The sequence below is a fragment of the Acomys minous genome (assembly GCF_964271855.1).
Source record: "Acomys minous genome assembly, chromosome: 12".
NCBI lineage: Eukaryota > Metazoa > Chordata > Mammalia > Rodentia > Muridae > Acomys > Acomys minous.
The window spans coordinates 61,094,424-61,107,263 of NC_140493.1; the positions used below are offsets into that span (position 1 = coordinate 61,094,424).

At 43.8% G+C, this 12,840-nt stretch overlaps 1 protein-coding gene across 3 annotated transcripts in view; it reads right to left on the bottom strand.

Moving 5' to 3' along the window:
- Nucleotides 1–12,840, bottom strand: part of SPAG1 (sperm associated antigen 1) — a 64,648-nt gene that overhangs the window by 11,076 nt on the left and 40,732 nt on the right. For all 3 annotated transcript variants that reach the window (XM_084803063.1, XM_084803064.1, XM_084803062.1), the window contains exons 14-15: nucleotides 7,182–7,342; nucleotides 5,025–5,157 (exon numbers count right to left, since the gene is read on the bottom strand). In XM_084803063.1, coding sequence (XP_084659189.1) covers nucleotides 5,025–5,157; nucleotides 7,182–7,342 — 294 coding nt within the window. The remainder of the gene's footprint in view (nucleotides 1–5,024; nucleotides 5,158–7,181; nucleotides 7,343–12,840) is intronic.

Below are 12,840 nucleotides of genomic sequence, written 5' to 3' on the forward strand. Positions count from 1 at the left end.
ATACAGTATCATACAGAGGCTGTCATACAGTATCATACAGTATCATACAGAGGCTATCATACAGTATCATACAGGTGCTGTCATACAGTATCATACAGAGGCTGTCATACAGTATCATACAGAGGCTGTCATACAGTACCATACAGAGGCTGTCATATAGTATCATACAGTATCATACAGTATCATAGAGAGGCTGTCATACAGTATCATACAGAGGCTGTTATACAGTATCATACAGAGGCTGTCATACAGTATCATACAGAGGCTGTTATACAGTATCATACAGATGCTGTCATACAGTATCGTACAGAGGCTGTTATACAGTATCATACAGAGGCTGTCATACAGTATCATACAGATGCTGTTATACAGTATCATACAGATGCTGTCATACAGTATCATACAGTATCATACAGAGGCTGTCATACAGTATCATACAGTATCATACAGATGCTGTCATACAGTATCATACAGAGGCTATCATACAGTTCATACAGTACCATACAGTATCATAGAGAGCTGTCATACAGTATCATACAGTATCATACAGAGGCTATCATACAGTATCATACAGAGGCTGTCATACAGTATCATACAGAGGCGGTCATACAGTATCATACAGAGGCTACCATACAGTATCATACAGAGGCTGTCATATAGTATCATACAGTATCATACAGTATCATACAGAGGCTGTCATACAGTATCATACAGAGGCTGTCATACAGTATCATACAGAGGCTGTCATATAGTATCATACAGTATCATACAGTATCATACAGAGGCTATCATACAGTATCATACAGAGGCTGTCATACAGTATCATACAGAGGCTGTCATACAGTATCATACAGAGGCTGTCATACAGTATCATACAGAGGCTGTCATACAGTATCATACAGTCTCATACAGAGGCTGTCATACAGTATCATACAGTATCATACAGAGGCTGTCATACAGTCTCATACAGAGGCTGTCATACAGTATCATACAGTATCATACAGAGGCTGTCATACAGTATCATACAGAGGCTGTCATACAGTATCATACAGAGGCTGTCATACAGTATCATACAGAGGCTGTCATACAGTATCATACAGTCTCATACAGAGGCTGTCATACAGTATCATACAGTATCATACAGAGGCTGTCATACAGTCTCATACAGAGGCTGTCATACAGTATCATACAGTATCATACAGAGGCTGTCATACAGTATCATACAGAGGCTGTCATATAGTATCATACAGTATCATACAGTATCATACAGAGGCTGTCATACAGCATCATACAGAGGCTGTCATACAGTATCATACAGTATCATACAGAGGCTGTCATACAGTATCATACAGAGGCTGTCATACAGTATCATACAGGTGCTGTCATACAGTATCATATAGAGGCTGTTATACAGTATCATACAGAGGCTGTCATACAGTATCATACAGACGCTGTTATACAGTATCATACAGAGGCTGTCATACAGTATCATACAGTATCACACAGTATCATACAGAGGCTATCATACAGTATCATACAGCAACATACAGATGCTGTCATACAGTATCATACAGAGGCTGTCATACAGTATCATACAGAGGCTGTCATACAGTATCATACAGTATCATACAGAGGCTGTCATACAGTATCATACAGTATCATACAGTATCATACAGAGGCTGTCATACAGTATCATACAGATGCTGTCATACAGTATCATACAGTATCATACAGAGGCTGTCATACAGTATCATACAGAGGCTGTCATACAGTATCATACAGTATCATACAGTATCATACAGAGGCTGTTATACAGTATCATACAGAGGCTGTCATACAGTATCATACAGACGCTGTTATACAGTATCATACAGAGGCTGTCATACAGTATCATACAGAGGCTGTTATACAGTATCATACAGAGGCTGTCATAAAGTATCATACAGACGCTGTTATACAGTATCATACAGAGGCTGTCATACAGTATCATACAGTATCATAGAGGCTATCATACAGTATCATACAGTATCATACAGATGCTGTCATAAGTATCATACAGTATCATACAGAGGCTATCATACAGTATCATACAGAGGCTGTCATACAGTATCATACAGAGGCTGTCATACAGTATCATACAGAGGCTGTTATACAGTATCATACAGATGCTGTCATACAGTATCATACAGTATCATACATTATCACACAGAGGCTATCATACAGTATCATACAGTATCATACAGAGGCTATCATACAGTATCATACAGGTGCTGTCATACAGTATCATACAGAGGCCGTCATACAGTATCATAGAGAGGCTGTCATACAGTATCATACAGAGGCTGTTATACAGTATCATACAGAGGCCGTCATACAGTATCATACAGAGGCTGCTATACAGTATCATACAGATGCTGTCATACAGTATCGTACAGAGGCTGTTATACAGTATCATACAGAGGCTGTCATACAGTATCATACAGATGCTGTTATACAGTATCATACAGATGCTGTCATACAGTATCATACAGTATCATACAGAGGCTGTCATACAGTATCATACAGAGGCTGTCATATAGTATCATACAGTATCATACAGTATCATACAGAGGCTGTCATACAGTATCATACAGAGGCTGTCATACAGTATCATACAGAGGCTGTCATACAGTATCATACAGAGGCTGTCATATAGTATCATACAGATGCTGTCATACAGTATCACACAGTATCATACAGAGGCTGTCATACAGTATCATACAGAGGCTGTCATACAGTATCATACAGAGGCTGTCATACAGTATCATACAGAGGCTGTCATACAGTATCATACAGTCTCATACAGAGGCTGTCATACAGTATCATACAGTATCATACAGTATCATACAGAGGCTGTCATACAGTATCATACAGATGCTGTCATACAGTATCATACAGTATCATACAGAGGCAGTCATACAGTATCATACAGTATCATACAGATGCTGTCATACAGTATCATACAGAGGCTATCATACAGTTCATACAGTACCATACAGTATCATAGAGAGCTGTCATACAGTATCATACAGTATCATACAGAGGCTATCATACAGTATCATACAGAGGCTGTCATACAGTATCATACAGAGGCTGTCATACAGTATCATACAGAGGCTACCATACAGTATCATACAGAGGCTGTCATATAGTATCATACAGTATCATACAGAGGCTGTCATACAGTATCATACAGAGGCTGTCATACAGTATCATACAGAGGCTGTTATACAGTATCATACAGAGGCTGTCATACAGTATCATACAGTATCATACAGTATCATACAGAGGCTATCATACAGAATCATACAGTCTCACACAGTATCATACAGCATCATACAGTATCATACAGAGGCTATCATACAGTATCATACAGAGGCTATCATACAGTTCATACAGTACCATACAGTATCATAGAGAGGCTGTCATACAGTATCATACAGTATCATACAGAGGCTATCATACAGTATCATACAGAGGCTGTCATACAGTATCATACAGAGGCTGTCATACAGTATCATACAGAGGCTGTCATACAGTATCATATAGAGGCTGTCATACAGTATCATACAGTATCACACAGTATCATACAGAGGCTGTCATACAGTATCATACAGTATCATACAGAGGCTGTCATACAGTATCATACAGAGGCTGTCATATAGTATCATACAGAGGCTGTCATACAGTATCATACAGTATCATACAGAGGCTGTCATACAGTATCATACAGAGGCTGTCATACAGTATCATACAGAGGCTGTCATACAGTATCATACAGAGGCTGTTATACAGTATCATACAGAGGCTGTCATACAGTATCATACAGTATCATACAGTATCATACAGAGGGTGTCATACAGTATCATACAGAGGCTGTCATACAGTATCATACAGAGGCTGTCATAGAGTATCATACAGAGGCTGTTATACAGTATCATACAGATACTGTCATAGAGTATCATACAGAGGCTGTCATACAGTATCATACAGTATCATACAGAGGCTATCATACAGTATCACACAGTATCATACAGCATCATACAGTATCATACAGAGGCTATCATACAGTATCATACAGTATCATACAGAGGCTGTCATACAGTATCATGCAGTATCATACAGCATCATACAGTATCATACAGATGCTGTCATACAGTATCATACAGAGGCTATCATACAGTATCATACAGAGGCTGTCATACAGTATCATACAGTATCATACAGAGGCTGTCATACAGTATCATACAGAGGCTGTCATACAGTATCATACAGAGGCTGTCATACAGTATCATACAGTATCATACAGAGGCTGTCATACAGTACTCATGTATGAAATTCTCAAAAAATCAAAATAAAATTCCATGAAATAGCTAGAAAAATGCTTGAAACCGATCCTTCATTCTTCCTGTTACCACACCTTGCCTGTGCCCATCACATCCCAAAGCATCGTAAACGGTAAAGGTGTCATAGACTGAATTCTAGAACAACACACCAGTTCCTACTATATACGGAGTAAGGGGGGGTGTAAGGGGAGAAAGAGGTGGGGGGGTAAGGATGGTATGAGGGGGGGAATGGCGGTTCTTCCCTTCCTTTAGTAGTACTTTAGGAGAAAAAGGACACAGCTCCTGAAGTCAGTATTTTGAAGGTCATTGGTCACCCCTACCCCAAGCCCCCCTGGCCCCCCCCCCCAGCTCCCACACTGGACAGAGCGTAGACCCAGCTCGCCGCAGCCTGGCCAGGCTGACAGTGCAGCGCCACCTCAGTAAGCAAAGGTGATCATGGGGCCGTGACATCACACCTTCATCCTCCCTGACCCCTCTCCAACCCCTGTAGCCCAGCTTTTCCAGAGACATCCAGGACGGACTGTATACTGATTCCTAGAAGCATTACATAGAATTAATGAATTAAGTTAGCTTATCAAAAATTATTTAAAAGCAATCAAAAGTAGTCACAGAGGCCTACATAAATCACAAAGAACTTGCCTGTTTGTATAAATGGCACACGCCTTGCTGTTAATTTTTAAGCATTCGCTGTATTTACTAATGGCATCTTCATAGTTTTTGTCCTTTACAAGTTGATTTCCTTCTTCCTTAAGGGCTTGAAACATTTTTTCATCTAGGGGACCAATAAAATAAATATATAGAGAAAATATTCCTGTAAGTACATCTATAAAATTTTAAGAACAATTATCAGTAAACCCTCCAGTGCAAAGCCACGTGTTCGTGCAGCATGAACAGCCAGGCTACACAGAACAAAGCATAAAAGTACAGAGGAGAAGCTGCTGATGGTAGGAATAATTATGACACTGTTACTTTCAAATTAAAAAATAAAATGTGACCGGCCCTGGTGGTGGCACATGCCTTTAACTCCAGCACTTGGGTGACAGAGACAGGAGCTCTCTGTGAGTTTGAGGCCACCCTAATCTACAAAGAAGTTCCAGGACAGCCAGAGATAAACACAGAGAAACCCTCGTCTCGAATAAATAAATAAATAAATAAATAAATAAATAAATAAATAAATAAAATAAAAAGCAGTAATGTTGTGTTCCACATGCTGCCATGACTTCTTTTCTTGGCTAGAATTCTGGAGACTCTAACATGAGCAAGGACTGTGCTGGAAACAGAAAGCCTCAAGCCTTGCACGGGCAACTGGATGACGTGAGGCAGTCTCACACACGGCTGCCCCAGGGAACTCACAAGCCCACAGTGTCCACTAACTGCCAAGCCTGCTGGCTCTTTAAGCACCTGGGTAACAGTTATTTTAGGTGTTTCATTAAGCTGGAACTATGGCAGAGCAAGTCCATAAAACAGGGAAACAAGTGCCATCCGCGAGAGGGCAGGGTGCCGTGTGCCTGTGAACCAGCCCTTGTGAGGCAGAGGGGCAGGCCCTGCGTTCCTGGTTCTTTGTGGTTAGAGGCCAGTCTGGACCATGTGGAAACCCTTACTCAGAAAAACCCCCACAAAGCCGGGGCTGGAACCACGATTCCCAGCTTGTAGGGGACCCGAGTTTGACTCTCAGCACCCATGTCAGACACTTCAGGTCTCTGTGAGCACTTGCACTCACACACATAGCCATCCGTACACACCATGTTTTACACCTGGGGGAGGCAGAGATGGCTCAGAGGTTAAGAGCACGTGCTGCTCTTACAGAGGACCTGGGTTCAATTCCCAGCACCCACATGGTGGCTCACAACCACCTGTAAGTCCAGTTTCAGGGGACTCAGTGCCTTCTTCTGACCTCTTTAGGCACCAGGCAGATGTTCGGCACACATATGTACATGCAAGCAAGTACTCACAAAATGTTCAAAAAACAAAAGATTCGATAAATATCTGATGGATAGTGTCAAAACTTTTAAAGCCGGGTGTGGTATTTACTCAGCATCCAGATTTTCCTACTATATATCTGCACATTATCATTTGAGAATTTATTATCTGTACATGTGGGATGTGTGTGTGTGTGTGTGTGTGTGACTGTGACAGGCATGTGTGATGGCAAGCATATGGAACTCAGAGGCAATTTTGGGCAGTCTGCTCTCTTCCACTGAGGATCCTGGAGGCAGAACTCAAGTCTTCAGGTTTGCATGGCAAATACTTTTCCACACTGAGCCGTCTCTCAGCTCTGAACCCCTCCTTTTTTAATTATTATTTTTAACACACTAATCTCACTGCTTTCACTTTGTCACATGGTTTCCTGGAGTGCTTAATTCTTTTTTGTTTTGCTTTGTTTTTCGTGACAGGGTTTCCCTGTGTAGCCTCGGCTGTTCTGGACTTGCTTTGCAGACCAGGCTGGCCTCGAACTCACAGTGATCCATCTGCCTCTGCCTCCTGAGTGCTGGGATTAAAGGCGTGCGCCACCATGCCTGGCTGAGAGCTTAATTCTTTTTCTTCTTCTCAAAAATGCCAGCTCCACATGAAGAGGTTGCCGTCGGCTTCCACAGGCAGCACAAGGACCAAGTCCTATTGCATGAACCTCCATTTACCCCTGAGAGCAAGCTTGTGACTCAGTCACCCCCTTTCCTGTATATAAGGACGTGGGGGTGAAAGCGGCTTCCTGTAGGAGTTAAGAGGGAGAAGACCTGACTGCAGGACTGACAGGGCACTTCCGCCCTCCCCTGCGGACAGGTGTGGAGTCCTCCCTACCTGCGATGCTGGGCTGGCAGCCGCTGGGATGTGGCTCTTGGTCTGGGGTCTCTGCAGCAGGATGCCAAACCTGCCGTGGCTCAGACGTGGGTACGGCCGGGATGGGTGGCAGTTTCTCCCGCCACTTTGGTCCATCTAGCTCCATTAAAATTCTTGTTATTCTAAAGAGAAAATGAACTGTTGGCATTGATCAAAGAATTCATTTTTATTTTAACGAAGCAAGAATCAGACTGACCACTGTGTGGTGGCGCACACCTTTAATCCCAGCACCCGGGAGGCAGAGGCTGGCAGAGCTCTGAGTTCCAGCACAGCCAGGGCTACACAGTGAAACTCTGTCTCAAAAAACTTAAAAAAAAAAAAAAATCAGACTGACCAAGTTATACCTGTGTGCTTCCTGTCCCTGTAGAAAAAAATATGCAGTCCATATAAACTGAAATGTTTCCAAAGGATTTTTTAAAAAGTTGACATTGACTATTTAAGAAAACATGTTCTTTTCCTTCTTGTTTTTTTTTTTTTTTTTTTTTTTTCATTTTGAAACAGGCATGGCTTTACTATCTTGCCGGAGGAGCTCTGAATTTATGATCCTCTTGACTGACTGAGATTACAGACATGTGTCCCAAGCACAGACCATTTTCTACTCAAGAAATTAAAACTTGCTAATTTGTTTAAAAATTTCAACATATGTACAATAACATTTTAACTTCTGAAAAAAGGTGACATAAAACTAAACTTTAGGACTGGAAGAAATATCTCCCATAACCCTTAAGCAGTTGCTGACAATGCGTTACTCTTGAGAGTGGCTGGGAGTCCTTTGAGGTTTCTTTGCCCAAACTGAACCCTGTAGTGGTTGAAGTCAGATGCACAGCACGTGGTGACACTGATGAGGGCTGGCTCTCCCTGGACACCGCAGCCTCTTCAGGCGTCACATGCACCAACATAGTCCCCACGTGTTCTTTCACTTCTACATGTATCCACTTACAAAAAGAGAACTTCAGAGTATAGCCCTCAGGCCTTATCTTAACGACTGCCTTAAGATTCAGAATAACATTGCTGGCTGCCATTTTCCTAGTATTCTAAGCAGTTAGAGGCTGCGCGTGGTGGTACATGCCTTTACTCCCAGTATGAGCTCAAGGCCGCAAGGACTACTCAGTGAGACCCTATCTCAAAGGGCTTTTGTTTGTTCTGCTTGTTATTGTTGTTTAAAGACAAACTTAGATTTAAAAGCAAAATTGGATTATGTCTTTGGGACAATTATTTGGTTTTTAAAAAGGCACTTCTGACTTTGACATGAACTCTTGCTCCATATTTGATAACCTCCCCTTGGTGGGGAGGCCTGGTGGCACTCAGAGAAAGAATAAGCAGGCTACCAAGATGAGACTTGATAGCCTACGACCATATAGTGGGGGAGGAGGTCCCCCTTGGTCACAGACCTAGGGGAGGGGAATAGGGGGAAAGCGGGAGGGAGGGAGGAATGGGAGGATACAAGTGATGGGATGACAATTGAGTTGTAACCTGAATAAATTAATAAAAATAAATAAAAATAAAAATAAAAATAAAAATAAAAATAAAAATAAAAAGGCACTTCTGAGCTGGAGAGATGGCTCAGAGGGTAAGAGCACTGTCTGTTCTTCCAAAGGGCCTGAGTTCAGTTCCCAGCAACCACATGGTGGCTCACAACCATCTGTAATGAGATCTGGTACCCTCTTCTGGAGTGCAGGTGTACATGCAGGCAGAGCACTGCATACATAACAAATAAGTAAATACATAAGTAAAAAGGCACTTCCCAAGACTGGATGGCTGACTGGTGATTAGTAAAGTGCACTCATGTTAGTTATGTCTGTAACTGCACATACTATGGTGTGAAAGGTTTAATGTTTATACAGACGATTTTAATATATGTGCTTTCCCTATAGTTTCTTATACAAAAATTTCCATCACTGTCTGCAGCTATAATAACTATGTCTCATTGAGTATGAAAAGATAAATTTGAATTTAATGTATAACTGTCCACGACTGAAAATGATCATTTTGAAAAAATCATCTTTAAACAAAAATTGCCATACTAGAAGAAAGGAAGGAAGAGATGACTGAAAAGCGATGCCATAGAGATGCCGTGCTGCTCGGGCAGGAGGCAGGGAGGTGGGAGCAGGGCAGGGTCTGACATATTAAGGCCCCTGGATAGGAAGAGAGGCAGATGTTAATGCAAGGCAAAAGCAAGCACGACTATGGCATCACAGAATTAAGAAGAACACGGGAAACCTAAGCGTCCTGTCTTCCTTATAAAATAATAAGGAAACTTTGAAACACCATGAAACAGCGACAGAGTCTGAAACCGTGCTCCTTGGTAAATGCACAACACAAACCTCAGAAAACTAAGCATGGGTCCCCGCTGGGCCAGTGACCCCTCCCTGCTACACACCGAGTCAAGGGAGGTGGGGAGTAAGCAAGAATGTGTGCAGGGAGGTCCAAGGAGACACCCAGAATGACCACGAACCAATAGATTAATAAAGCTGTGATCTGTGCAGCCATGAGCAGGTCCTCAGCCACAGGAACCACAACACTGGCACTTGCTTTCCAGGGGTGGAAAGCAGAACGCTGTGCCAAACACAGCCGCACAGTCTAGGTTCTGTTTCTCTTTTTTTATTTTTTATTATTTTATTTTATTTTATTTAATGATTTATTTATTATGTATACAGTATCCTGCATGTACACCTGCACGCCAGAAGAGGGCACCAGATCTCACTGTTGATGGTTGTGAGCCACCATGTGGTTGCTGGGAATTGAACTCAGAACCTCTGGAAGAGCAGCCAGTGCTCTTAGCTGCTGAGCCATCTCTCCAGCCCCCTAGGTTCTGTTTCTATGAAGTACGCAGGCTGGGTAAACCCACAGGAGGCAGAAAGCAGACTGCGGGCTGCTGCAGGGGACCGAGGAAGGAAAGAGGGAGTGACTGCCAGGAGGAGACAGGGTGGCCTTTGAGCATGACAAAAGGTGAAGCAAGGCACAGTGACACCTGTGTGACATCTGAGCTCACTAAATGCCATGGACTCTATGCTTCATCTTATCTTTTTAAAAGGACAATGCAGAAAGTTGAGAAATTAGATTCAGCATGGTCTCCCACACACGTTTCATGCCATTCAGTGTACTGCCACCAACTTTCAGCCTGCTGTCTGGCTTCCTGAAATACCACGGTGGTGACGGGCACAGGACATCAGATGTCCTCCTCAGTCGCTGTGCATTTGTTGTGGCAGGCTCTCAATGGAACCCAGACCTCACCTATCAGCTAGTCTGGCTAACAGCTGGCTTGGGGGCATCCGGTATCTGCTCCGAGTGCTGGAAGGGCAGGTGGCAGCCACGCTCGCCAGGCACTTACACAGGCTCTGGGGTCCCATATTCTTGCATGGCATCTTTCCAGACTGAAACACCTCTTAGGCCCTCCTCTCTGTCAGAGCACCAGACAGCTCCTGAGGACCGACTGAGACAAGGTGCTCCTTAAGCAAGCTTTATTGCCAAAGTCGCTGGGAAGGCTAGGGATTTGGAACAGCAACTGCCTAGCATGTGTGAGGCCCAGGTTCAATCCCAGAACTGCAAAACATCCAAAAAGAGTGAAAGGCAAAAAAGAGAGGGGGGGCACTGCCAGGTAGAAGACAGGAAAATTAATGGCAAAGCCCTAAGCATAGTTGTACATAAGCTTTCAGTGGTGTCGTGTAGGGTATCAACCAAACAGTGCACTGCAGCTATGAAGAGGACTATACCGTAATCCCTGCCCTTTGAGGAAAAGCTCTCTTACCTGGAGAGCTTGGAACTAAAAATGTTTTAGGCTTGGGAATTTCTATTGTTATTGCTGTCGTGGTTGTTGTTGTTTTTAGTTAGGGTCTCACTATGTAGTCCTGGCTAGGTGGAACTTGCTATGTAGACCAAGCTGGCCTTGAACTCTCAGAGATCATTTGGCCTCTGCCTTCTAGATGGGTGCCACTCTGCCTGGTGATTTTGTTGTTGTTAGAATAGGCGCATGCATAGGATAGGACTCCATTCTAAGATTTATTTACGTATTTTTTTTAATGTATGTGAATGTTCTATTTGCATGTATGCCTACACGACAGAAGAGAGCATTAGATCTCATTATAGATGGTCATGAGCCACCGTGTGGGAACTGAACTCAGGACCTCTGGAAGATCAGCCAGTGCTCTTATCTGCTGAGCCATCTCTCCAGCCCTGGGGCTCAATTCTAAGCCTGAAATTCATGTAGGTACTCAAAAAGTTTGTAATTCTGACCCATTGTGAGTGGGTTTGGAGCTTCCAGAATTCGGATGCTCAGACACTTTGATGGCCCCTTCTCCCAGTGAGTTGAGTAACTGTCAGAAGGAAGCTCCTGCCAAAGCAGCCTGGGACCCCGGGGAAGGCAGGACACCACGGTCTGCTGTAGTGCCCGAATCCTTCTGGTGATCTGTTAGCACCCTTCAAAGATACACCAGGGAGTCCTCTGCAGCAGCCATGGCCACGCCTGCCTCACCACTCTTTAATCCATCCGCCTCACTGTCCAACATGCTGTCCTTATGACCTGGGCTTCTCTTACACTGTTCCCCGCCCCCCCCCCAACTATATTCTAGCTTGCTGAGAGGCACAGGGCAGGCCACAGAGATCCGCCTTTGTCTTTTGCAGCATGTGCGAGGCAGGGCACACTAAGATCCAGGACAGCCCAAAAACACCCAAGAAGCTGACATTTGGGAAAACAGAATCAGAAAATACTGTGCATAATTAGAAAATGTTATCTGATGCATAGTTTTCCATTTTTACCTGAGTATTATGACGTCTGTGTTGTGAGGCTTTGCACTCAGGGCCACGCATGTTTGCACTAAACTACACTTGCAGACACCGAGTCTTGTCTTGAAGGCATTTGCCTTCTCATTCTCCCTCAAGGGAGAAGCTGGTCAGAATTTTAACTAGACCAAATTCTTAGTTATCTCATCCCTAGGTAAAACTCCTCCTCCTCCTCGGTGGGCGTCGGCTTACAAGGGCACAGAAGCAGGTGCGCCAAGCATCTGTCTGAGCATTAAGAACAGGTGTGTCTGCGGCAGACGCAGTGCCCACAGGAATGCACACACCCTGTGAGATGTGTGCAGCAGGCTGCTCACAGCACCTACTTGATCCTGCCCTAGTGTCAGTACTGACTTAGACAGCCATGGCAACACCCTCTGACATCAGGTTTGAGACACGCATGGAAGCTGCACACACGGTGTTGTCAAGATGAAGTACTTCACAGAAATAAGTGTAAAGATGTGACAGGATGAAGCCAAGATATATGAAGGGATTGTTAGAAATCAAGCCAGGAAGAGTAGATGAGAAGCTGGGACACTCAGCATTAGCATCAGCATCAGCATCAACATCAGCATCAGCATCAACATCAGCATCAGCATCAGGATCAGCATCAGCATCAGGATCATTCTTCCTCCTCTTTCCGAGACAGGGTTTCTCTGTGTAGCCCTGGCTGTCCTAGAACTCACTCTGTAGACCAGGCTGGCCTCGAACTCACAGAGATCCGCCTGCCTCTGCTGGGGATTAAAGGCGAGGGCCACCACGCCCGGCTTCGCACAGCATTCTCAAAGGAGAGGCAGGGAATAGTTTGGTCCTTCTAGAACAGAGGCAGACCCAGAGAGCAGCC